This window comes from Pseudoliparis swirei, chromosome 18 (assembly GCF_029220125.1).
Source record: "Pseudoliparis swirei isolate HS2019 ecotype Mariana Trench chromosome 18, NWPU_hadal_v1, whole genome shotgun sequence".
NCBI lineage: Eukaryota > Metazoa > Chordata > Actinopteri > Perciformes > Liparidae > Pseudoliparis > Pseudoliparis swirei.
Genome location: NC_079405.1, coordinates 5542949 through 5569842, shown reverse-complemented (window position 1 = coordinate 5569842; position 26894 = coordinate 5542949). Strand labels below are relative to the sequence as shown.

The 26894-nt window shown below is 41.1% G+C and overlaps 2 protein-coding genes across 6 annotated transcripts in view; both read left to right on the top strand.

Moving 5' to 3' along the window:
• The window catches only part of LOC130208568 (membrane-associated guanylate kinase, WW and PDZ domain-containing protein 3-like), a 137872-nt gene extending 128687 nt beyond the window's left edge, over nt 1-9185 (top strand). Inside the window, exons 18-22 of one of the 2 annotated variants that reach the window (XM_056437771.1) lie at nt 218-323; nt 2799-2936; nt 3618-3756; nt 4621-4710; nt 5272-5360. In XM_056437771.1, the coding sequence (XP_056293746.1) occupies nt 218-323; nt 2799-2936; nt 3618-3756; nt 4621-4670 (433 nt within the window). In that variant the 3' untranslated portion in view covers nt 4671-4710; nt 5272-5360. Of the gene's footprint in view, nt 1-217; nt 324-2798; nt 2937-3617; nt 3757-4620; nt 4711-5271 lie in introns of both variants that reach the window. The other variant, XM_056437770.1, reaches the window with a different exon arrangement.
• Nucleotides 9186-12853: 3668 nt separating this feature from the next.
• On the top strand, nt 12854-22360 carry im:7151449 (complement decay-accelerating factor). 4 transcript variants are annotated; one of them, XM_056438420.1, is made up of 13 exons: nt 12857-13037; nt 14560-14745; nt 15071-15170; nt 16231-16301; nt 16675-16857; nt 18758-18826; nt 18978-19076; nt 19270-19350; nt 20471-20509; nt 20591-20632; nt 20813-20864; nt 21665-21742; nt 22028-22360. In XM_056438420.1, the coding sequence occupies exons 1-12, from the start codon at nt 12956-12958 to the stop codon at nt 21720-21722; spliced, it is 1062 nt and encodes a 353-aa protein (XP_056294395.1). In that variant the 5' UTR covers nt 12857-12955; the 3' UTR covers nt 21723-21742; nt 22028-22360. The 4 variants fall into 4 exon arrangements, with proteins under 4 accessions (XP_056294397.1, XP_056294395.1, XP_056294396.1 ...); XM_056438421.1 differs by lacking the exon at nt 21665-21742; XM_056438423.1 differs by lacking the exons at nt 20591-20632; nt 20813-20864 and having other exon boundaries at nt 20471-20511; nt 21666-21742.
• The last annotated feature ends 4534 nt before the right edge of the window (nt 22361-26894 follow it).

The following is a 26894-nucleotide window of genomic DNA, read 5'->3' as shown; positions in this document are numbered from 1 at the left end:
TCAACAAAGACGGCGGTGTAATAAACATAAAGGGATAATAATGTGTACGTATGGAACTTAACGCCTTGAAGAACAATGCAGCCTGATAATTAACATGTCCACCCCCTGATTTAATATCCAGTTGAGGTTTCGCATCGCGGCCTTTTGTGCTCGTGGCCTGCGGCACATTGTTGGCGGCATCTGTTCCTGCAGTGATGCATCTGTTTTGGTTTTTTAGTTACAACCTGGACCTGGAAGAGAAGAGGGAGGGGCTTAACTGGTCCGACCACAAAACTCTTCCCCTTAGTGAGCAGGGGACGCTGTGTGTGACGGGGCCCAACCAGGTGAGACAAGTCCTGTTGTCTTCAGGCACACTTTTCTTTCTTTATGACCAAGTACAAGTATTTACAGTTAGTGTGTTTCAATACAACACCCTGTTCCAATAACATAAAGCACGTGTTTTGTTCCAAACAATGCAGTATTTCATTTATTCTGTTTACTATTATGTTCTGTATTTTTTTTTATTCTGTCCATTTTAACATAGTCCTCCCTTATTTTATTTGCTTTGTCCGTATATTGTATTTAATGTTACGTGTTTATGTTTTTTTTATGACATCTGCTTCTCGGGAATACAGATGAAAAATATCCTCTTAACTCTGGTACATTTGCAGATTTTTTTATTATTAATGTGCACTGTCCCTTATTAAAATAAAATAAATGAAATAAATAAAATGAATGAAATAAATAAAATAAATACAATAAATAAAATAAATAAAATAAATAAATAAAATAAAATAAATAAATTCAATTCAATTCAGTTTATTTGTATAGCCCAATTTCACAAATTACAAATTTGTCTCGGAGTGCTTTACAATCTGTACACATAGACATCCCTGCCCCAAAACCTCACATCGGACCAGGAAAAACTCCCAAATAACCCTTCAGGGGGAAAAAAAGGGAAGAAACCTGGAGGAGAGCAACAGAGGAGGATCCCTCTCCTAGGATGGACAGATGCAATAGATGTAATGTGTACAGAAGGACAGATTTAGAGTTAAAATACATTCAATGAATATGACAGAGTGTATGAATAGTTCATAGTAGGCATATTCCACGATGGAGACCTCCACGATCCATCAGGCAGATGGCGGTGGGGAGGAGGAGGGCGGAGTCTCAACAGGACAGTGGCGTAGTCATGAGCAGGAATTCCACGACCCAGACGATCCATCAGGCAGATAGGATCTATGCCGTCTCATAGGGTCCGATGACCCCATGAGACGTAAAGTCAAAAGGACTTCCGGGAGAAAGCAGAGTTAGTAACGTGTGATTGAGAGATGAAAATTCATCCTTAAGGAGAGAAAAAGAGGAGATAGGTACTCAGTGCATCCTAAAACGTCCCCGGCAGCTATAAGCCTATAGCAGCATATCAAGGGGCTGGACCAGGGCAAACCTGATTCAGCCCTAACTATAAGCTCTGTCAAAGAGGAAGGTCTTAAGTCTACTCTTAAACGAGGTGACTGTGTCTGCCTCCCGGACTGAAATTGGAAGCTGGTTCCATAAAGAGGAGCTTGATAACTAAAGGCTCTGGCTCCCATTCTACTTTTTAAGACTCTAGGAACTACAAGTAGTCCCGCATTTAGTGAGCGTAGCTCTCTAGTGGGGCAATATGGTACGACAAGCTCCTTAAGATATGATGGAGCATCACCAATCAAGGCTTTGTAGGTTAAGAGAAGAATTTTAAAAGTGATTCTTGATTTTACTGGGAGCCAGTGCAGAGCAGCTAGTGCAGGAGTGATGTGATCTCTTTTCTTAGTTTTAGTGAGAACACGAGCTGCAGCATTCTGGATCAACTGGAGGGACCTAAGAGATTTATTAGAGCAGCCTGCTAATAAGGAGTTGCAGTAATCCAGTCTCGAAGTAACGAACGCGTGAACCAATTTTTCTGCATCTTTTTGATGCATTTAAAATGCATTTTAAATATGAAAGGAATAAAAACGGTAAATCCTCATTTAAATTAGCGGAGCAGGACGGTCGCTGTTGCCGGTGCGACCGTTATGACCCGAAACCGGCTGGAGTGATTACATCATGAAACTCACAGTGCAGGAAAGCAACAATACAGAAAAGACTCACCGACAGCTCATTTCTGTAGCCAGTGTGGCATTGAAGCATGATTGGATTTCTATAGCTTCATATATATATATATATATATATATATATATATATATATATATATAATGACCTCAGATTCTTTTCCATGACAGTATTGAATGGAACGCAGTGTGTGAGTGGGAGAAGAGCTGTAAAATCCTCCTGAAAATGAAAAACTCACGAATCCTTCTTTTTTTCTTTTCACGACAATATTTCATCACGATTGGCGTCGAACGGAGTAAGAAGCCGGCGTTTGAGATGCGCCTCAATTCATAACGTCCGTGAAATGAACCCGTCTGACCCAGGAGTCGCACAGCAGTCGCCATCGCACGGCATTCACACGTTCCCCCAGTAGTTTGCCTTCGCCAAATTACAGTTTTGCTGAACGTTACTTTTTCGATCAATAAAAACCAAACAAGAGGATGAAGCCATTCAGAGAAGAGCGTCGGGCCTCAATGGCGATGTTTCTGATTCTCCAGCCTCCAAAGAGACGTCGCGGATCAGCAGGAAACTTTGTGCGGACGATTAAAATAAAGTTTATTCATGAAGCCCCGTATATATTTGCTCTCATGTACATGTATTGTGCAGGAATGTTGCGGCGCGTCACTGTTTCTCTGCATGTGTGTGTGTGTGTGTGTGTGTGTATTAATGCGTGTTGCCTTCATGCTGTGCAGGGGTGTCTGACAGTGGAGTTGGAGAGGGGCCTGAGGGGCTTCGGCTTCAGCCTGCGGGGGGGCACGGAGTACAACATGGGCCTGTACATCCTGCGGCTGGCGGAGGACGGAGCTGCGCAGCTGGACGGAAGGATCCATGTGAGTGCTCCTTTCATCCAAATCTACATGGATATTAGTTTTTTATTATTTGGCTTTTTCAAAGGTCCCTCATATCTACTCTGAATCGGAGGAGGATGTTCTTTTTGGTGTTATTGTCGAAAACGAAATGAAAGAAATTAGGCTTTAAAGTTGTAATTGTTGATATTTTTGCCTTCCCGGGGGCTCTGAGAAAAGGTCACGGGGGTCGTTAACATGTGAGGTCGTTGTCCCCAAGGCTGCGTGAATGTGTTTGGAGTATTGCATTGGAATTAAAATGTCAAGATGATGCATCGTGCGTGCGCAGTGGAGCTGGAGGAGAGCGCAGGAACGTCTTCACATTTAGATTGTGTGTTGGGGGCTAAAAGAAAGGTCAGGGGCGGGGTCACCGACACCACTCAGGGTCCCTCTCTCTGCACAATGAATATAACCACAACATGTGGAGAGCATTCAGCCTATAATGTTGGGACCTGTCTGTCTGTCTGTCACTGTCGATATATCTCTGTCTATCTGTCTCTCTATCTGTCTGTCTGCCTGTGTGTGTGTGTGTGTGTGTGAGACATGCATCTGAGATACTTTGATGTGTACAGTGTGTGTGTGAAAGCAAGTGGAATAAACCACGCCATGATTGGATGTACAGTAATTCTTTTGTTTTTCCTGATTTCTACTTCCTGTTCCCGACAGGTTGGAGATGAGATCGTGGAGATTAACGGGGAGCCGGCGCGCGGCATCTCCCACACGCGGGCGATCGAGCTGATCCAGGGTGGAGGAAGCAAAGTGGTCCTGCTGCTGAGGCCTGGAGCGAGCCTGGGTCAAGATGGCAGTACGTACTGCACACACACACACACAGCTTATTCAATATGTTCAACGTACAAACGGCGATTCAAGTTTTCCAAACTCAACTTTCAGGTCATCATTTGATACAATCTGCCTTTTGTGCCGAGAGTTATCGCTCAATTTAACGGCTATCGGGGCGAATGTGAGTGATGGTATAGAAGCCAATTAGCACTTAATTGACCAAATTAAATTTGCAAGAATAATTTATTAACGGCACATAATCATTTCTTCGCTGTGAGAAGTATTTATTTTAAAGTATTTTCAATATTACCTGCCAGCTTTGGGAAATACATCCACTTTTTGCAGAGAGTTTGGCAAGAAGATTCCTATCCAATCTCACAGCTTCGCCTCGTAGCGGAAAACAAAAAGCCTGCATTGGTCCACACGTACAAAAATTGAAGAAAAATACAAAAATAATTGTCGTTGAGCCATTTTGAAGTCGCGTGGTGACGTTTGTGACGTGTTGTTTACATTTCATACGGAGGTATTTTAAAGCCGAGTCGGATGAGAACGTGTCGACTATTCCTATAAATTCTGAGAGCCAAGTCGTAACCGTGGCATTTAATTAATTAACGTGGGCAATAAAACACAATTTAGAAACTGGTACTGGATTCATCCGCTGAATGTGTTCCCATGGAGGGCACCGCGACGGTAGCTAAGTACTTATTGACTCCCATACATCTTAACGTCTAGCTAATGATAATGAGTCCACCCGTTGGTTAAATGGTGCAGCCCACTTTGGAAGGCCGCCCGTATTGATTTGAATGTACTTCCTTTATTGACTTTTTATGTTATTTATTCGTTAAATCTCTAACCATCTGCTTGTTGTCTGTTGGCTTTTCTTCTGCAGGTAGTACCACTTCTTCCACTGTGTGCTACTACACTGAACACCAACACTAACATCTTCACCGCTTTTACTGGCCTCTTCTCTTTTACCTTGGTAATTCTTCTTTTTCTCACGTGTACCTCTCAGTGTAATCCCAATTTTTTATTTATTTTTTATATTACTTTTTTTTCTTCTTCTTTTTTCACTGAACAAAAAACAACGCGACAAAACATTGTAAATGACAAAAAGAAAAACTTTCATTAAAAAAAAAAGAATAAAAGAATTCAATTCAGTATTCAATGACAAATTTGCCTCAGAGGGCTTTACAATCTGTACATATAAATTACATCCCTGACCTTTGACCTCACATTGGATCAGGAAAAACTCCCAAGCGATAGAAAAAACCCTTTCAGGGGGAAAACAAGGGAAAGAAACCTTCAGAAGAGCAACAGAGAAGGATCACCTTGAATAAATGAATGCAAATAAAGGAAAGACAGACATAAGTAGAACATATATAGTAAATGAATTGGGGGTCATCAATTGCTCTTTACACATTTTTGTCAGTTTATTCTTTTTTTACTCCTTTGATCTCTAAATTTTCCGTATTTTTGTGAGTGAACTTCTGATACCCGTGTTACGGTGTCTCCATGTAAAACGTGTGTGCTTCTCTTCCAGGTCGACATGATCAAAAACTCATTTCACCCACAGGCCTCTCCGGAGAGGTGTTTTACTCTGATACATCACCACAGTCCTCTCCACATCCCCCCGGGGCTTCCATCTTCACTTCCTCTCCCTTCTCCGGCAAACTGAAACATTCCCACAGCTGGAGCAGCCTCTCTCCACGGGGCGTCCGTCCCCGTGGCAGCAGGGCTTTGAGCTCGGTGGAGGAGAGCGGCGAGTGGACGGACCGAGAGGCAGACGGGCCCTCTCCCGCCTCCTCTGAGCATATGAGCTTCTCCAGGAGGACCAGGCCCCCGAAAGACTCCAGAGAGCTAAGCAGCCCAAAGAAAACCGAGGAGACGTTTCCTAAAGCCAAAGAGCAACATCACAGACCCCAAAAGACCGAGAGTCGGACACAGGAAGAACCGCCGAGCAGGAACAGGACGCCTCAGACGAAAACCGGATCCACGAGCCCCGGCAAGTCTCCTCGAGCTGGACAGGAAGTAGCTCCGACCATGCAGCTCGCAGAGCATCAGCAAGGCCCTCAGAGGAGGTTAAAAGACTCGTCCAGCAGGGAGAGCTTGGATCGTGAGAAGAGAAACGGCAAAGGGGGGGTGGACCTCGAGATCCGGAGGCATTCGCAAAGGCGGGAGCTGGAAGGGACGGTCAAGCAGACCAGGCCGAGCCGCGAGCAAGTAAGTTTCAAAGGGAGGGCGGCGGCGGAGTCTCACCACCACCGGACGTCTCCTCGTACGGTCCGAGAGGGCGAGAAAGGGCCGGGCAAAGACTCGGGGCAGAGCGACGCTAATGGGAGGTGCACGTCCACGGCAGACAGGAACACGAGCGGAGAAGCCGCCAAGGAAAGGGAATCGAGAGAAATGCGTAGCAGAAAAGGTTCCGTGGGTTTGCCGAGAGACGCCAGAGGAAGAGGAGACGCATCGTCTCACCCCAAAGAAGTCCGTGGCAGAGACGACCCCGTGGCCCCGACGAACAGCTCCCCGGGGAGCCCGCAGACCCCAAAGGGACCCATTAGCCCCGGCCCTTGGAAAAGGCCCTGCTCGGCCAAAATCCTCACCGAGGCGGAGGTCCTCCGTGACCCCTTGTGATGTCGAATAATCGAGATCACTGAACAGGCACCCCTCGGCGGATTGTTTTTCTTTCCTTTTCTGAGTTCTTCCATAAAAAACGAGAAGTTTGCGACTTGGTGCCACTTTTATTGCCCTTCTTTCGGACCGCGTTCGCTCTTCTTTTTTTTTCTCCGAGTCCCGTGACATCCCGTGACGGCACGTAGCAGCGCCCCTCCTCCGCCTTGCTTCAGCCTCTTGGACGCGGGCGCATGCTAGGAGGCGAGACATTTTGAAATGTGAATATATATATACACTACCGTTCAAAAGTTTGGGGTCACTTAGAAATGTCTTTATTTTTCAAAGAAAAGCACTGTTTTTTCAATAAAGATAACATTAATCAAAAATACACTCTATACATTGTTAATGTGGTAAATGAGTCTTCTAGGTGGAAACGTCTGGTTTCTAATGAAATATCTCCAGAGGTGTCTAGAGGCCCATTTCCATCAACTATCACTCCAGTGTTCTAATGGTACATTGTGTTTGATCATCGCCTTAGAAGACTAATGTCTGATTAGAAAACCCGTGCAATTATGTTAGCACAGCTGAAAACAGTTATGCTGGTGATATAAGCTATACAACTGGCCTTCCTTTGAGCTTGAAGTTTGAAGAACAAAATTAATACTTCAAATATTAATCATTATTTATAGCCTTGTCAATGTCTTGACTATATTTTCTATTCAATTTTCAATTCATTTGATAAATAAAAGTGAGTTTTCATGGAAGACACAAAATTGTCTGGATGACCCCAAACTTTTGAACGGTAGTGTACATATATATATATATATATGTATATGTATATATGTGCCAATCCTGGGAGCCTCCTGTGGAAAACGACGACGACCAACAGCGCTTCACCCATTACAATGCAATGACCCATATGCAAAGAGAAAGGCCTCTCGCCTGTCGTGAACACCAAGTGTGACCGTCGCCTCTGGTTTAATTTAGCTCTCGGCCTCATCGGGGGATATTTTGACACATTTTTTTAAATATATATATAAATGTTTGCTCAACTGCATGCAGTCGGCCCCTTCTGTTGTTTTTTTACTGCACGTGTTCTGCACATCGCCAGAGGATGAAACCCCGCTTCTCGTTTATCGTTCTCATCCTCACCACCCGGCAGATTTATGATACAATCCCAGCAAGCATTCACTTTACCCCGGCGGACTCTCCACTGTTCTACGATTATAGACATCACTCTCCTCCGGACAAACCGTTCCATTAAAAAGACCAGAAACTTGTGGTTTGAGATGTTGTTTACCGTGTGTATGATAACCAACCGGTGTGTAATTTATTGAGACGATAGAGTAATGTGTGTATATGTAGCCGTACCAAGCCATTCCACATTTTGATAGAGATTTCAAAGATGTGTCTCATGCTCTCTGTATTCCAGTGGTGGGAATATGACCACGGAGCTTGTAGTTCATGAAGTGTGTCGGTAACGTGCAAAGCGCTGTACCAAATGTTTGCATTCGCGCAAAACGTGTCTCATTGTGAAATAATATATATATAAATATATATATATATATTTGAATGTGTCATGTTTTTGCAGATCCTAACTTTTAAAAATATCTATTGAAATTCCATTGCACTGCATCTGCCCTTGTAGCATAACAGAATGACCACGAGTCGTATTTAATTTGTGACGCTGACTCGCTACTACCCATTTTATTATGGTTATCGTAACTGTTATTTTTTTATAGAGCTATTTCAGTTTTTCTACAAAATAAAAGAAGAAAAAGATTCACTATTTAAGGCCAGCATATGGCAATTTATGTAATAATGTGCAAGTTCTGAGTCGTGTCCCTGATGGGTTTTTTTAACGTTTGCCTGGGTTTAAAAATATATATATATATGAGGGTTTTAAATATGTATTTGTCCATCTGACAGGGTAGCTTGAAGGATAATGGAGCTCAGAGCGCGATGTGGCAGGTTTACTGAGGTATTAAGCATGCTGCTGATGTACAACAGGTAGACAGAGATCCCAACTTCCCAACTTAATTTTTTAGGGATGAGCTGGTGAGATCAACAATTGGTTCAGTGACAATGAGACACGGTCAAATCTCTCCTGCTGTCAAATCAGAGAAAATTAAATATCCTCGACGTACCTGCTGATATGATTTATGAGGTTGAGACATATTCAGAGGAGCTCAGGGAACACGGCAGAGTAGCAAAGCGTGTGAGATGACGGTTGAGCTCTGTGATGAGAACCTGTGTGATTGCATCAGGGAGTTTTCAGGTGAAAGGAATACTCGCGGATGCGCTGGGAGCCAATCAGTGGGAGTTTTTTTGTGCAATAGTACTAGCGGTTGGTTGAATGAGTAAATCCAGCCCTGGGTGTCAGGTACAGATAGGCAGGTGCCACTGGTGAGTCAGATAAAGGCCCTTTTTATCGCACTGTTGTAGTCCTTTTATGCTTTTATTTTGAAATGTTTTTCTCTTCTTCTTTTAGTCTCATCTCTGTATCATACCGTGGCCTTGCATCGCTTCATTAGAAAGTTTAAAACAAATAAACAATCCTTGTGGTATCTTCTACATTGTGTAGGAATGGTAGATGTAAATGTTTGTACATTGTACAGCACCTTTATAAATACTTGGGTGATTGCTCTTTCGGGGGGGGGGGGGGGGGTAAACAAACAAAAGAAGAAAAACAGAGGTATATTAAATCGCTCCATTATTTTTTTATGTAAAGAAAGAGAACATATTTAAAAAAAGACAAATGAATTGGAAAAAAAAGGATGGACTATGACCTTGACATGGTGTTTCCCGTTCATGCACTGAAAAATAAAGTTTTACTGAAAACACCCTGTGGACTTCTTCACTCCATCAATCCATTATCCTCACACTTGGCTTTCCAGGCATCCCTCTCCTCAGCAACATGTTCCTCCAGCTCTACCTGGGGGGGGGGGGGCTAGATTTAAAAAAAACAATCAAGCGGTGTACCCTGAGGTCTCTTACAGTTGGATGTGCTCAGGAAGCCTCTCGAGAGGGGGGTCCGAGAGGCCTCCTGATCAGATGCCCCCAGACCACTCATGAACAAGGAGACCCTGAGATGCTTGAACTCCCTCGCTTGGGAGCAGTTGCTGACACCCGAGGCGGATGAACTTTCCCGGGGAAGCGCTTGTACTGAAAATAAAACACACGTAAATGCATTTTATTAAAACCACGTCCATTCTATTTGTGTCCATAGGTAATCATGTTATTGTCATATTTAGATTAATTTGTTTCTCGCTGCGACATTGCAGTCCCCTCACGTGTCAAAGCGGCATAAGCCACTGTTACTAGGGCAGATATCTGGTTGCCATGGTAGCCGGGCTCAGAGACGATGCTTTTTTTTTTTCAAGTACAAGAGAAAGCTCAGGCATCCTATGTGGTATGCGTGCATCATTTACATATCCATATTCAAAACCCCGTCTATCTGTACTGGGAACGCAAATTAACCCGAGAAACATGACTGAAAATACTGAGTTATAAAGGGGTGTAAACTGCAACACATGGACACTGTTGATCAAATAGTCCACAATATATATTTTGTTTTTGTCACTCGTAGAAGCAGTTATAGTTCATGTTCATCAGAATGTGATTAGATTATAGTTCATGTTCATCAGAATGTGATTATATCTGCAGGAAGCTTATAAAACTAAGTTCCTGAACGATGCATTGCACTTTGAATGATGTGCGTGACCTCCCTTTGACCTCCGGTTTGAATGGGAGCGGCCCGGTCAATCAGACCGTAGAAGAGCATCCTTAATAGCTGCAGAGCGATAATCGACTTAATTGAAATCAGTTAAATGAATTAAAAATGACTGAACTGGATCATATTGACGATTTCACAGCAGAGTTCTTTGTCTTTAAACTCCTTTTTCTCCTCTCGGGACATTTTACACTTTCAGCGTTTTCATAAATAGCTTTTGAAGAAGATCTGATTTTTAAACTGCTCCAACTCTAATTATGTTGCATTCATGTGGAACAGAAGATGATATATTATTATAATAATAAGATGTATTTGTCATGGCCCGTGCAACCTAAAAAAGCCAAGAAGCGGATATCGATAGCTTGGATTTATTTAAAGTTATAAGTGTAAGTATATATAATATAAGTTATCATACACACATTTATACCAGCACTTCACTTTTTTCTTTTTTTCACTCACAATAAATACTAGATATTTTGGATATGTTTCAAACTGGTGCAATACTTTATATGCAATGTTGTGCAAAATAATGCAGAATTAGGCATGCACTGAATGACGGCTCACACCGGAAGTAAACAACAACACGTGATGTTTGCATCGCGATCGTCCTGCCTTCATTCCTTCTGAGCTTCTTCTTGTTGTGCAGTTCATATTTCTCACCGCTAGATGTCGCGATTTTCCAGGGAAGTGTTTAGTGCTCATGGTTTAAAAGAAGTGCACACAGAAGTGACTATGAATCATTCTTATGGGGCATTAGAAGTCGATTTCAGAAGAGGTTATCATTACGCCTTACCATCCGTCATAAAGGTGTGTGTAAGAATGCAAAGTATGAGTGTTTTTTATCCTGCTGCTCTTGAACGTCTCATCCTCTGTATGTCTGAGCGTGGGACCGCCAGGTGAGCTACAAGTGGAAACATATTTGGGAGGCAGCCTTCTTCTTTTTTTCTTTTTTGTTCTTCCTCGTTATCGGACGTGAGGAGAAGCAGATGCATTCTTCTGGGGTCGGTCGGTGAAGGAGGGAGGTGTCTTTAACGGTTTACTTGGACAGGGTGTTTGGAGAGATAAGAGGAGCAGGCCATGCCACCGCTCTGAAGGCAGAAGGGAGAATTCAACTAATGGGTTGTTTTTTGTTGTATCGCCCAAAAAGGCCACGAGGAGCACCACCACAGGCTTTTACAGGTCACTCTATATTGGCTTCGTGTGAGCTTCGAGTTGGCAGACCAGTGAGAGCTGCAGCCTTCTATTAATATCCCACTTTCTAAGGATTTTAATGTACACAATCAAATATAAAAGTCCTCCCTCCTGCTGTTTCCTCACTGGTTCACTTTGCTTTTCAACTTGTGTCTCCATGGTTTCCACATAATCTGTGTTTCTGAGGCAACTCATAGACCCCAAGTCAACACAACTTGTATAGTGGAAATTGGGCGCTGGAGTGAACTCCCTGAAACGTGAGTGTGTGTGTGAGTGTTTGAGTGTGTGTGTGCGTGTGTGTGAGGTAATGAGGCACAGGCCCCCTTGTTGGAGAAAACTGTGGAATGTATCAGGCTCTAGCCCAAAACCTCACAAAGGGGCTGCGGCTGTGTGCTGGAGTGAAAAACACCCAAATCCTCAGCATCACAATCCCAGACTGATTCATTGTTTATTTGTTTCATTGTTGTTATTAGTTACAATAGGAGTGAAAGTCATATTATTATTAGTTTCCAAGGTGGCAAGAAACAGAATGAAGGTTTCCCCCTTAGAGGTCCAGGAGAGGGAATACCACCTTCTCTTTCTTCCAGGACACACCCATAGTTTCATGGTGTTGGGGGGACGTCTCCACTTCTTACGGGAGGAGGAACAGCGCGGCGGACATGCTGGGAGTTCGTGTTTATTCACTCATTCATTCACTTCTTATGCAAATAAAACTCTCATCTTTCCCATCTATTAGAAGTTCAGATGTGTCTTCGCTTGTATGTGCAGGTCTCGGGTCGCTCGGAGACCTCCGGCTGCGCTGTCGAGCCAGGCGACGGAAGATATTCACGAAAAAACAGGAAACTCCCCGTTTAGCCTTTCAAAATAAGACTGTTTTATTTTTTTGGCCAGATAGTTCGCGAAACAAGCATCAAGACACACAAAGAGGTGGGTAAGAAATAAATGTATGAATAACATGAATTCAAAACATAAACTAAAATACAATCAACCCTACAGGAATGCAACACGGCCCGCAGGTAGCCCATGCAATTTGTATATATATATATATATATATATATAAATTTATGTATACATATATATACATATATTTTTTATATATTACATGTATATATATATATATTTATTTATATATATACATATATATATGTTGTTTTAATATATACATACATATGTATATATACATATATATGTGCATATGTATATATATATATTTATATATATTTGTATATATATATGTGTGTAACTATTTAGTGACAGAGAACACACATGGAGTTCTTCTAAAAATATATAATACAAATATATATATATGTGTGTAAATATACATATATATTTGTATATATATATGTGTGTGTATATATATACATATATATATATATGTATTATATACATATTTTTAGAAGAACTCCATGTGTGTTCCCTGTTCCTAAATAGTACTGTTGCTGCTCGATGTGTTGATACCATTAAATGTTTCCTGTCGGGGAGACGATTGCTGCTTTTATTTAGAGGAACACTATTTGGTCATTTCCGGCTAGTGCAGCTAACTTGACGGTCACCAGATGATAGCAGTGTGCTGCGTTCAGGGAGCGCCACTGTTCACCGGCAGCGGAGCGACGCGCGTCTCGGGAGAACTCTGGAGGACTGACTGGGGGACGGAGTCTGGATCGGGATCTCGAGCCTCCTTCGGCCCGGCATGGACGCGCTCCTGGACACCTGCGGACCGCGCAGCGTCACGTGGCTGCTGCTCCTGCAGCTGTGTGTGGTGAAGGCAGCAGGTCAGTTCATCACCGGTCTGCTCAACGAGATAATAGTTATCAAGTCACGTGAGACAGCCTGTTACAGTCATGCCGACTCCACAGAAACATACATGTTGGTTATTGTTTAGTCATATGTTGACGAAATTATGCCGCAGAAAGTCATACAAGCCTTATAACTTTGTTATTATTATCTACAAATAGTCAATAGTAAAATAAAATAACAAATAACAATATGAATATACACGTAGTGTCCACTTTATTAGGCACACCTGTACAATAGTTTGCCGGTTTTTCTTGACCCTGCCATATTTGTGATTTGGGGCTTTACAAAATAAACAGATTTTTTTATTTTTTATTGAGTTGAATATTGATGTTTTAATTCATTTATTTGCATGGTTAAGCATTGGGGTCATAGTGTGTATACTAATGGCAAGGACCAACATTAAAAAACAACTTTTCAGTATTATAGTCCAACACCTTATATAATAAGCAACACCACCTTTAACTACGACCTATGTAATGGATACATTTACACATTTTCAAGATCTTTCATACATTGTGATTTTTGATAGATGTTTTGGGCTTGAACAAGACTGAATACAACATAGAATAGGAGGACCTGCGTTCTCGTCTCCGTGGGAGTTTTTAAGGCGTATGAGATGAACTGTCGACACTAGAGATTAATCTCTACTCCCCTTTACAGTTGAGAAAGAGTCTCTGTGTTGGTCAGAGATAAGAACATTTCACTAAGTATGACGACGTCAAGATGGACTGTACAAAAAGTTGATCAGGTTATAGAGGACTTAAAGGATTAAAAAAACATTATTAATGACTTATAACATATAACGGCAGTCACGCTGCATTAAAAACCCTTTATTATTGATTTATAACGTATATAACTGCAGACCTAATGGAATAAAAACCCTTTATTAATGATTTATAACGTATATAACTGTGACCTAATGGACTAAAACCCCTTTTTTAAAGACTTATAACGTATACAACTGCAGACCTAATGGAATAAAAACCCTTTATTAATGATTTATAACATATATAACTGTGACCTAATGGACTAAAACCCCTTTTTTAAAGACTTATAACGTATACAACTGCAAACCTAATGGACTAAAATCATTTATTTGTGTATTATTAATGTATATAACTGCAGACCTAATGGATTAAAAGCCCTTTATTAATGATTTCTAACTGCAGACCTAATGGAATAAAAACCCTTTATTAATGATTTATAACATATATAACTGCAGTCACGATGGCTTGAAAACCCTTTATAAAGACATTTATCATATATAACTGCAGACTTAATGAGTTATTAGAAAGTCAGAAGAGTATTCATAATTGATTACCAACATTTAGAATTGCATTACTACAACATCTCAATACATTTCTAATTGATAAATCTGATATTTGCTTCACATATAATGTTATCACTTGACAGAACTTCAGGTGAACTGTTTAATCGAATGATTTTTCTAAAAGATGTCTGGCTTGACGTGTCCTCTCTGTCTCTCCTCCCCTCCAGCCGACTGTCCCAAACCTCAGGGGGGGGTCAACATCGTCCTGACCAACAACGCGCTCCTCATGAATGCTTTTCCAGAGGGTGTGGATGTGACTTTAGAGTGTGCTAACGGGTATGTTGTCGAAAGTGGCACTGGGAGCATGAGCTGCGTTGATAACAAATGGACCGAACCAGATCTCACCTGCAAAAGTGAGTCCTTGAACTACACACCTTCACCAAACACGGCCGTCTCCGGCCTTACAACCAAAACCTCTTAAATCCGTCCCCTTTGAGGCCAACGCCGCATTCCTTACAGTCCAGCCTCAATAAAGATAAAGTAAAGATAAAGAGGTTCTTATTGTACCACGAGTACAAGATAAAAATACACAAGGATACAAAATAAAATAAACATTAACAAGTAAAACAAGATAGCTGTGCGTTGGTTTCCATAGTGCAATTGTGTAAAGTGTCAAGTGTCTCACTAATATTTCAACATTTTAGCATCAATGTTCTGTTGTGTCTGTTCATGTGACAGAGAAGGACTGCGGGCCCCCGAGAGCCCAGCCCCATATGAGCTTTAACATCAGCGCCGGCACCCTGTTCGGGGCTTTGGTGAAAGTGGTCTGTGATGAAGGGTGAGGATGAGGACCAAAGGAAGGATTAATATGTCTGACTGCTGCTATGATACAGACTTCAAGTTTTTATTCCTAATGTATTATGTGTTGTCTAAATGTTCTTTATTACCTTCGCATTGAAAATGCGGAAGGTTATGTTTTGATCGCCGTGTATTACTCGCATAACACAAAAAGTATTAAACCGAATCGCATGAAATTTGGTGGGATGATTGGTTATTATCCGGGGACCATTTGATTCGATTTTGGGATCAATTGGGTTAAAGGTCAAGGTCAAAGTCATGAAAAGGTCAAAATCTTCTTTTTTACCATAGCACGGTCAATTTGTATCCAGTTGGCATGCAACTAATGCCAAAATGTTCATAATTCAATGCCCAATCTTGTAATATGCGAAGGTATGCACTCTACCGAGAGCCCATTCTAGTTGTTGTTGTTATAGCTGTTTTTCACTTTATTACTTTATTATTATTATTACTACAATACACTTTATGTTCGACAAGAGTGAAACTGGAAAAAGTTACTTTGACTTTGACTAATATGATGATGTTTTTCCATCTGACGCGCCATCTGGTGCAATTCCATTTTACATAATGAATGCGTGGAAAGGAGTGTGGGCATGGAGCAGCTCCAATGACCACACAAGCGGCGCCCTCGGTTCATATGTCATGTCATTCATATCCATACAAAGCATCTCTTGACGGCGCCCTCGGTACATATGTCATGCCATTTACGTCCACACAAAGCATCTCTTCTTGCCGCACCGCCAACTGGTTGTCGAGCAGAACGTTCACAGAGGACTCGAGTCGAGGTGGATCGGCCGAGAGGGAATACAATTAGTCTGGAAAGACGAATAGAGCGAGTCTTTCGTTATGGTTTTGCTGATTAGCAATCAGGCTTTTTTTCTTTCGCCAAAAATCTGAGGTCATTGTTAATAGGTAGTTCTTGACTTTGCTCTTGAGGAATGTCGTTTTCCAAGTTGTGCCGTTGTAGAATCATCGCTCTGCAGGATCCAATTACACTTCAATAAACACTCCTGAATTATTTTTCCTCCGTCTTTCAACAGATTCCAGGTCGCCGGCTCCAGCTACAAGCAGTGCTACGCGTTCGGGTGGAGTGGAAGAGCCAAGTGTGGATGCAAGTGTCCCCTATGTTGTGTTTTTAAGAAGTCCAAACCAGAGGCAATGACACGATGGTTTTTCCGACAACAAAAAGCTATTTTAAAAAGACTGTTGTTTCATCTTTGTATTTTTCTGAACTTTAATTCGTAACATGAGAAAAATACAGATTATTAGTTTTCAGTCATGACATTTAGCTGACGCTAAAAGCGACTTGCAATCATGTTTTACATTAATACACACAGAGCAACTCAGGGTTAAGTGTCTTGCTCAAGGACACATCGACTGGCATGGGGATTGAACTGCCAACCCCTGATTTCAAAGACATACCTGCTAACCACCGACCCACAGTCGCAATTACTTCGTGGTTGATTGTTTGTCTGACTCCTCAGTCGTGACGTGTGATAAACCCGCCGACGTGACCAATGGCAGAAGCTCGTGGGAGTTTCAAGCCAAACCGACGTATGGAGAGATCATCCGGTACGTGTGTAACCACGGATACGCGCTGGTTGGGAAACACAGCGTCGTGTGCAGCGCGACGGGCGAATACGACTCTCCACCTCCCACCTGCGAAGGTAAGCGCACTCCGATAACTTGTTTTTCGGCACCACACGGGCAGCTTTGCATCTTTTAACCCATTATTTACAAATATAATTCACATTACTGGGGCTCATTTTAGAAAGATATCCGGGGTTCCCATTCGTTTCAATGCAATGTGAAAACCAGACTTAAGGCGTATACAATCTCCTTTGTTTCCATTACTTTGTGTTTACGCAGCTGTGAGAAAATGTAGGCAAATGTCTTTTATATAGCATAGAATCATAACAGAAGTAATGTCGAGGCGCTTTGCACATGGAGCAGCTGTCGACCAAACGCTATAATATACAGAGATCCAACATGAGCACTGAGGCGGGAACAAATAAAATCCCCATTAAAAGGGTTCAAACCCTCGGGCAGAACCCGGCTCTGTCCAGGCCACCAGCTGGCTGGTCCAGTTGGGTTGGAAACACTGTTCTTAATTATGCTGGGTGTGTAACAGCCTGTTCTGTTTCTCCTGTGTTCCGTGTCTCCTATGTCTCCTCTGTGTCTCCTCTGTGTTAATTGTTTAATTCCCTGCACCTGCCCTCAGCCACTCTTGTCTCGTTACTGTTTGATGTCGTACACCTGTTTCCCCCCCTATATATTGTGTCAGTCTTTCCCTTGTCTACTGTCGGTTTGTCGTCTATAGTTCCGTGTCCTTTTAACCTTTTTTTTGTAAACTGTTTTGCCTCATTAAAGAGTGCTTTTTTTTTTTTAATAACAAAAAAAAGGTCCAAAAGGGGCAGGCAGAGAATCCAGGTTCGGGGCAGGCAGGGTCAACAGGCAGAACCAAGAACACGGACAGGACGACGGGAAAAGGACACAGAACTAGAGACGACAATCCGCCCGGAGACAAGGGAAAGACTGACACAACATATAGGGGGGGAAACACAGGTGTACGACATCAGACAGTAACGAGACAAGAGGGGCTGAGGGCAGGTGCAGGGAATTAAACAATTAACACAGAGAAGACACAGAGGAGACATAGGAGACACGGAACACAGGAGAAACAGAACCGGGTGTTACAGGGTGGTGTGTTCAAGGACCTTCAGATATGAATTACGTGAGAGTTTGAGGGTGAAAAGTATTGCATTTGCCAGTTAAAGCACATTATCTGACCTGAAAATGAGCATATTTAATACCAACGCTATCGTGAATACATTTAATTAAATTCTGCGTGGAATGTAATAAATCAGTGACATGTCGGGGTTATTTATTAATGGGATAAATCATGCCAAATCGCAGGCGTGGTCATCACTTTTCCGGGCCCTTAATGGGATTTGTTAATAAACACAGAGTTGAGAGATCAGTAACCAAACCAGAATGTGTGTAACGCCCTGTATTCAGTTCAAAACAGAGCACGTGTACGACAGGTGTATTCACGGTGTCTCCGAGGACACTCGGCATCGAACACGCAGCCGCAAGGCCTCTCTATCTCAACATTTTTCGATTCACCATTCATGCCTGAGTTGGTTGTTTACTATCACCGCCATGCTTGTCCTCTCTTAACAGCTTCCCCCGTAAATTGACCCCGAGGTCAACCTGTCTGTAACAGAGCCGCTCATTGGACAAGAAGCATGTGACTAATAAATAACTGTCACGGTTACATTCTGCATGTAAACTAATATGTACAAAAATATACATATATATGTGTATATATACACATATATATATATATGTATATATATATACACATATGTATATATATGTATATATATGTGTATATATGTATATATGTATATATATATGTATGTATATAATATATATGTGTATATGTATGTATATATATATGTGTATATATATGTATGTATATATATATATGTGTATATATATATATATATTTATATATAGTTGCATGCTCCCACCATAAATAAATAGTGCTTATTTCAACCCCAGATAAATTCAATAGCTTTCTTATAATAACAGAAACGGCAGCACCACGAAGATCTACACCTCCAGCACAAGGTATATACATTCATAGAGAGATCATTACTGATAGAGTGATTTATGATCATTTTGCACTCCGCCCTACGAGGAAACCAGTATATTAAGAAGGCTTTTCCTTCTTAATATACTGGTATTAAAAAAAAGTGACGACCTTGATTATTTTCCACAGAATCGTCCACATCCACAGAGCCGTCTGCCTCACCCTCAGCTCCCAGAGCGGCGGGTGTCACAACCAGTGCGACACCCACCGTCTCGTCTTCAGTTCGAGGTACAAAGTCCCTCCAACACGAGCCGATCTGCGCGTGAACTAAGTTAAAACACCTTTTCTGGCACGGCACGTGAACGGATTACGTGCACGCCGCATGCTTCTCTAGGAATGACCTCTCAGCTCGACACAAATCACTTTGATCCCGTCTGAGCTTGAAGAGAACTAAGAGTGGTTGTGATCGCTGTGTTCAAAGGTAGCAGCGCCTTTTCGACTGCGGAGGGTAAAGCCGCGACAACCAGCGAGACGCCGATGATGTCATCGTCTTCACTTCCAGGTATTGAATAACTTAATGAAGAAGCATGTGACTCTTGGAATTCAGTTGAATTACCGGCTTGTTTTAGTGGAGAAAAGAAATCGTTCTTTTGTCATCACTGTGGGCTGAAAAAAATACTCCAGGTTTAAAAGTGCAACGTGAAAAGGTGTGGACAGAATTTGTATTCAAAATATAGAAAAACCATCAACAGAATGTGAAGAGGCTACGGTGTTGCCATGTTATGTATTGGAGACATCTAGTGAACCGAGCATGCTAGCCCCGCCCCTCTCCTGTCGTGTAATACCACGTGTTCCTCTAGAGGCGCTAGTGAGTCCCGAGCGGTCACTCCGCCCTCACGAGTAGAGCTGCTACGATGTGTCTTTGTTTGTTGGATTAAATCCAAAGTGGCAGAAATGAGCAAACATATATATAAGCATAAATATATATATATGCTTATATATACACTACCGTTCAAAAGTTTGGGGTCATCCAGACAATTTGTGTCTTCCATGAAAACTCACTTTTATTTATCAAATGAATTGAAAATGTAATAGAAAATATAGTCAAGACATTGACAAGGTTAGAAATAATGATTAATATTTGAAGTATTAATTTTGTTCTTCAAACTTCAAGCTCAAAGAAAGGCCAGTTGTATAGCTTATATCACCAGCATAACTGTTTTCAGCTGTGCTAACATAATTGCACAAGGGTTTTCTAATCAGACATTAGTCTTCTAAGGCAATTAGCAAACACAATGTACCATTAGAACACTGGAGTGATAGTTGATGGAAATGGGCCTCTATACACATCTGGAGATATTTCATTAGAAACCAGACACTTCCACCTAGAATAGTCATTTACCACATTAACAATGTATGGTGTGTATTTTTGATTAATGTTATCTTTATTGAAAAAACAGTGCTTTTCTTTGAAAAATAAAGACATTTCTAAGTGACCCCAAACTTTTGAACGGTAGTGTATATATGCTTGTATATATACATATAATTATATATATATGTATATATATATTCACTTCACTTTGGCTTGTAGTTATTCTCTTTTTTGCGACGCGGATAACGACGGGTTTAATTTACCTACCGAGTTGAACTGTCATTTAATATTTCTCGTTTTATTCCCACAGGCAACCTTTTTGGGACTATAGATACCAGCAAGGATATTGGTGAGTTCCTGAGCCTCAGTCTTATCACGTTGCTCACGTGAGTCATTATTTACGCTTTGCATTATCACTTGTGTCTCTCAGGGTACACGCCTGTTATCGTCAGTGTGATATGCGTCACCTTAGGTAATGTATTATTTATCTTCCGGTTGTCTTAACTGTAACTGTTTTATTTTGTGTTGTACGGCGACCTTGAGCCTTATAAATAAAATGTTTATTATTATTATTATCTTCTTTGAAAAGTCCCACGGAAGCAGTTGAAATGCAAAATGCAATAATTTTTTTTCTCCTTTATTGTCTTTACAGTCGTGTGTTTTGTTGCGCTCTTTTTACACAAGTTTCTTCTGAAGAGAAAAGGGTGAGATCCGATGTTTAACTCTTCGCTCTTTAATGCACAAGTCTGATTTGACTTTGCTTCACGCCCCTTTGGCCCTTTCTGCTGTTTTTTATTGTGCTTTTAATATTTGTACTGTCAGAACCTCAATGCACGGCAGCTTGCATGTCAATATTGGAACAATATTTTTGTGGGCAAATACAGCATGCAGTGACGTATTATGCATTAATTTAAGCTTTATCTCTGCAGTCGCTTTCAGATTCTTCGCTTTCCTTTTTAGTTTTTGAACTGTTTGAGGAAATCTAGATTGTTCTGAGGACTGAGGGAAGTCAACAGGAAATCCTCTAATAAAAGCTGTTGTCGTTCAGGCATCAGCGGAAGGAAGAAAATTCCGTTCGTGCCCGAAAGGATCGAGATTCAGTTCAATGAAACGTACAGGAAGCAGGACGACATGTGTTCTGACTGAAGGGACAATTTCCTTTGACAGTCATGTGACCTGAATATGGTCAAAAAACAAAATAATAATTGGTATTCATCTTGTGGAAATCTCTTGGAGATAAACCGACAAGCGCAGACTCGTTCCTTGCACATCAGTCTCGTATAATCATGTGCATGCTTCACTCACTGCATTGAATCAAGGTTAAAGATAATTAAAAAATACATTTAAAAAATGATTGATTACTCACACAAAGTGTAACACTAACATTTGTGAATACTAATTAAAGATGCAATAAAAACATCATATGGTGAACTAATACAATTGAACATAAAAGTAACATAACTCAATAATTCTGACACATATTCCTTGTGTGATGACGCCATAGTTCATATGACACCAGAGAAGACCTGAAGCCGGAGTTATTACAGTTCCAAAATCATTAGATTTCCTGCCTGACTATAAGGTACCTGTCACTTCCTGTGTATTCATTGTTATCAACAGTCATATTGACATGAAAAAAACTAAATAACTAAAAAAAAGATGTTGGAAAAAAAACAGTTTTTCCCTGCTCGTTAACTTCTCCGAAAGAAGATAACATACTTTGTCTTTCGAGTAGGAGCATGAAGTAGAAATAACAAGTGATGCCAGCAGAGCATAATTGGTGCCGGTTGCAATTCATTTTTTTTTGCACCACCGTGTGAACAAAGCTCAAAATAATAAACCCTTTTTAAATGTGTCTTATTTCTAGCTCTGCAAATGGAACGGCGCCTATCTATTAAAGAGAATCTGTGGCCCTGGAGGGACGTCCCAAATAAGCTGAAGCAGTGCCTCTCCGAGTCGATGGGGGGGGGGGGGGGGGGGACTCACTTCAATGTCATGTAGCACTTCAAATGGTGCATGGACAAGTATCATAATTGAAATCAAACATCCACTGACGAAAAAAAGCACTTTTTGTAATGATTTCTTCTTGCCACGTTCGTTTGAACAGTTGTAAATACCTGATGCCACGATATACTATTAATATGTGTACACTATTTATTGAATAAACTGGAGTAAACTCCTACGAAGTATTTCAAAAGAATCTTTTTCTTTCGTCTCTTTTTTGCTCAAACATTTGAGTCTTTTGAAATAAGGAGGCCGTGTGCAACAACATGCTAAGTTTTGTGAGGACTTGTGAAAAAAGGTGATTCAGGAGGAAGACAATGCGGGGAATTCAGTTTGCAGACTGACATGGCGACTGATGAAGATACCATCAGCTGCATTCTTTGCCCCCTGACTTTCTTGTTGGCACCGTGTATTGTTCTGGTTGTTTTCCCATAGACCCTGCAACATAACTCTCTCTCGTGAGAAAAAAAAAAATGACCACCAATGGACAATAACAATAACAACCAGATTAAGTGCGAGGGGAAATTCTCAATAAAGTATTTGAAATGTTTCTGACCTTGAATGTGCATCTCGATGCGTCGACAGAGCATATTTGATAAGCCTTTCACTACCGGATAATTTTTTTTACTCCGTTGCATTACACAACAAATTATTTCAAAGGGGTGAAAAGCTTCCATCAAAAAATAATAATCCTGCAGCGCATATTAAAAAGCATTGTTCACTTGCAAAGCAGCCGTTTTTGAGCCATAAAGTAAAAGCTACAATGGTTGCATTCTCAGTCGTGGCAGCAGTGAAGGATCAAGCTATTATCCTGGCAGGGGTGTGGACCAGTACAGAGAAAATCCCCCTGATGAAATGTGGTTACACTGTTTCTTTGTACGCGGGTCTGTTGCAGCGCCAGAGGCTTCAAGTGGACCTTTTGGGGGATCATAAGAGGATTTCTCAAAGTCTACTTCAAAAGAGCTAAATCATTTTTAGTCGACTTTCCCCCTTTGCTTGACTGATATGACTGAAATTTCGCTGGGTTGAAAAAGATGCTTTCACGAACTTGTGAAATCCTCTGGAAAAGAAAAAGCGTCTTCATAAACAGGATGTGCACTCGCCACCGTAGTTATGTGGACAGTGTATTTACCAGAGAGGAGGGGTTCGCAGAGAAACCTTGACAACAGTGGTGCTCTTTGTAGAAGTCATCAACCATCCCCCAAAAAAAAGAGGGGAGAAAGAAAAAAAGAAGAAGCTTTTATGATGAAATTGGAGCTTAATGCTTTTGTCTGTGAACTTGAACATTTCTTTTTGTTTTTACAGATACGTCTGCAGATATCCTATATTTCTTTTATCAACGACCCCATGAAAAGACCCAAACCGACAATGAACTGATCATAGCTACTCGTGCCTTCCTTGTCTCAGGTCGACATTACTCCTCTATCTCTCTCTATAGCTTTAAATACACTAAATAATATCAAATGCAACTGCAACTTTAAACCACTGGTGCTTGAAAACTATTCAAAAACACATCCCTGAGTGCAACTGCTGCACTCGATGACATATTGCTTCATGACAATGGCCACGGACTCTAGGTCTCTTCACACTCTGGTGCACATAATGGTAATGGTTTTGAAAAATATGCTTTCGCAAGTTTTGGATTAGAATTTAAGTTTTGATTATGACAGGTTGAGATGTTGATCACACAGACACCGTCTAAATTGATTAACCGAATGTTGGTCAATCGTCTATTGCAGCCGTTGCCCCAAAACATAGTTTATTTGTAAAAAATATAAAAAATTAACAGTTTTGATTGAACTTTTCTAATGATTTTTTAATTAATGATAAAAAATATATTAAAAATTAACAGTTTTGATTGAACTTTTTTAATGATTTTTTTGTTAATGATTGAAAAAATGTTGGGTTTTTTTACAAATAAACTAGGTTTTGGGGCAACGGCTGCAATAGATGATTGAACAACATTAAACCATCTTTGTGCAGTAAAATACTCTCTATCGTGAAAATAGTTCCTCACAAATGTATCCAGTTTGAATAACATTCATTTAAAAGTCCATCTGTGTGACCTGTCTGTTGGAAAGTATGGAGGAGAGACAACAACACACTGTCACAAGACCCATGAGCCTCAGTGAAGGCTGTATAATGCATCTTAGTTTAGTGCGTTACCATGCAAATATTTGCAAGTGAGCAATAAACACAAAGTACATGGGTTTATGAGCAAATACCTGCAAACCTAATAACATTCCCAGTGTTTCACAAATATACAATTTAACCCAATTCTAAAAGCTAGGGGAAAACAACACTGAGGGAGATATAAAAGCCAATTGTTTTTCCATCCAGTCGACAAATGTGTCTCACAACCACCAAATTGTCTGCCTCAAAGTGGCATCAGAGGAGACTGTGGCTCGCCAAAGTTGGTAGAATTCATCCACTTAGGAGCCCGAATGTCTGTAAAAATGCAATCATAATCGATCAATATATCTTTAGAATATTCCGGTCTATACCAGCTCACTGCTTGGTGCTCCGTCACCCTCCAGTCAACACAGGGTTTCCCCGTCAACACACACCAGGCGGCGGCCCGGCGATCCAGCTTTGCAACCATGGTGATGTCGTACAACTAAATAACAATGTAGCTTTAATCCAGTTAGTGCAACTTATTTATATCACAGAATCATGAATATCCAGTTCAACTGGTGTAGCTCCGGCAGTCTTTTGTCAGATGCGGCTTCACCACAGGAAGTGGAGTGACAAGCAGGAAGTACGCTGTCTCTGCGTGTTTTCCACTCTCTAAAGTGACAAGCGTCGATATCTCCTCCTCCTTTTAATCCCTGACCTGAACACATGCAGCACCGCACCCATCCTGGCTCATGCTGTGGCATCATGTCTGACAACCTTGAAAAATATGTAGGCCGACCTTCCCGAACATCGGCTCACAAGGAAATTGTTTTGAACGCCACTCGGGCTTTTTCAAAAGTACCTGAGTATCAACGCTGCGAGGCGTTCACGTGACAATGCAAAGTTGTCACTCGGCACCTGCAGTTTTTTGTTTTTTTCCATGAGTCTCTATCCTGTTTGAGAAGGACAGGAACACGGGGATGACATGTCCATACATCCTCTTTGTGGAGATTACAGGGAATTCACTGTGCACATACACTACCGTTCAAAAGTTTGGGGTCACTTAGAAATGTCTTTATTTTTCAAAGAAAAGCACTGTTTTTTCAATAAAGATAACATTAATCAAAAATACACACTATACATTGTTAATGTGGTAAATGACTATTCTAGGTGGAAACGTCTGGTTTCTAATGAAATATCTCCATAGGTGTATCGAGGCCCATTTCCATCAACTATCACTCCAGTGTTCTAATGGTACATTGTGTTTGCTAATCGCCTTAGAAGACTCATATCTGATTAGAAAACCCTTGTGCAATTATGCTAGCACAGCTGAAAACAGTTATGCTGGTGATATAAGCTATAATACTTCAAATATTAATCATTATTTCTAACCTTGTCAATGTCTTGACTATATTTTATATTCAATTTTCAATTCATTTGATGAATAAAAGTGAGTTTTCATGGAAGACACGAAATTGTCTGGATGACCTCAAACTTTTGAACGGTAGTGTATATAACAGCTCTTAAAGGACAATGATGTGAAACTTATGAGACTTTATGCTGTACAATAAAAACACCACAATGTGGTTGTAAAGCTTGTTTGGTCCGTCATGTAATATTAACTAGTTTACATGTGTTTATTAGGATGATGTATTTACAGGAATAAACATATTTTAGGTACTTAATCACACATTTATAAATAATTCTAACCCCTCCAATTAAGCATTGTACATTTGTACTCATAGATAAACTCTTAAGTTTACTAAATGTTCATAATTATAGGCTTCGCGGAGCAGGAAATCATGTATTCTTACATAAGCTGGCATGAATTGAACATCGATGAGGCTGGAGGTGAGCAGGAAGCTCCGAAGCATGTCTTTGTTTGATCCTGTTTGAAGGACATTTTTAAATAACTACACATATGACGTCTGTCAATGTAAAAGATCATTTTGCTGATTAAGAAAGTCGCAGTTTCTCATAATCATTTAGCCAAACTACATCTCGTCTCGCACAACAACGCGACCGCTACCTTGGCCTGCTAGCGAGCTAGTGAGCGAGCGAGGTAATGTTTCGTCTTCAAACTGTTGTACGAGACGGTAAAAATACGTCGTTTGTCGTCTTTTTGTGCACTTGTCGACTCTTTTGAGGTTTCTCGCTGAAGCTACGATGCCCGTCCGTTTCATGGTGCACTCCCACGGACGACGGGGTCGTGCTCGCTCTTAGCCAAGTTACCACATCAATCACGCTCTTTCAGGGAGTTTCCCATCAAATACGACGCATAACAGCTGGATGTTAAACATGGCGCCCATTACTTTCCCTTTTTTAAGATCATGAACCCCATGATGGTCACTCTTTAAAGAGGAGGAAATCCGCCCGTCAGCCCCGCATGAGAACGTCCACTTCATCCACGGGATCGAGCGCGTACGGGGTGGGTCTCAGAGGAAGTGATGCACCTTTTCTCATTGGAAGCAACTCCGGCTAACGCATGTTTCTGTGGCATTACACACAAACCACGTCTGGAGAATCCTGTGGCATGCCTAGCTCTGTTTATGATTCATGTATTTCTTGTGAATCACTCGTAGGGTTACGCATGATGTGGTAAGTGGCGAGCTCGG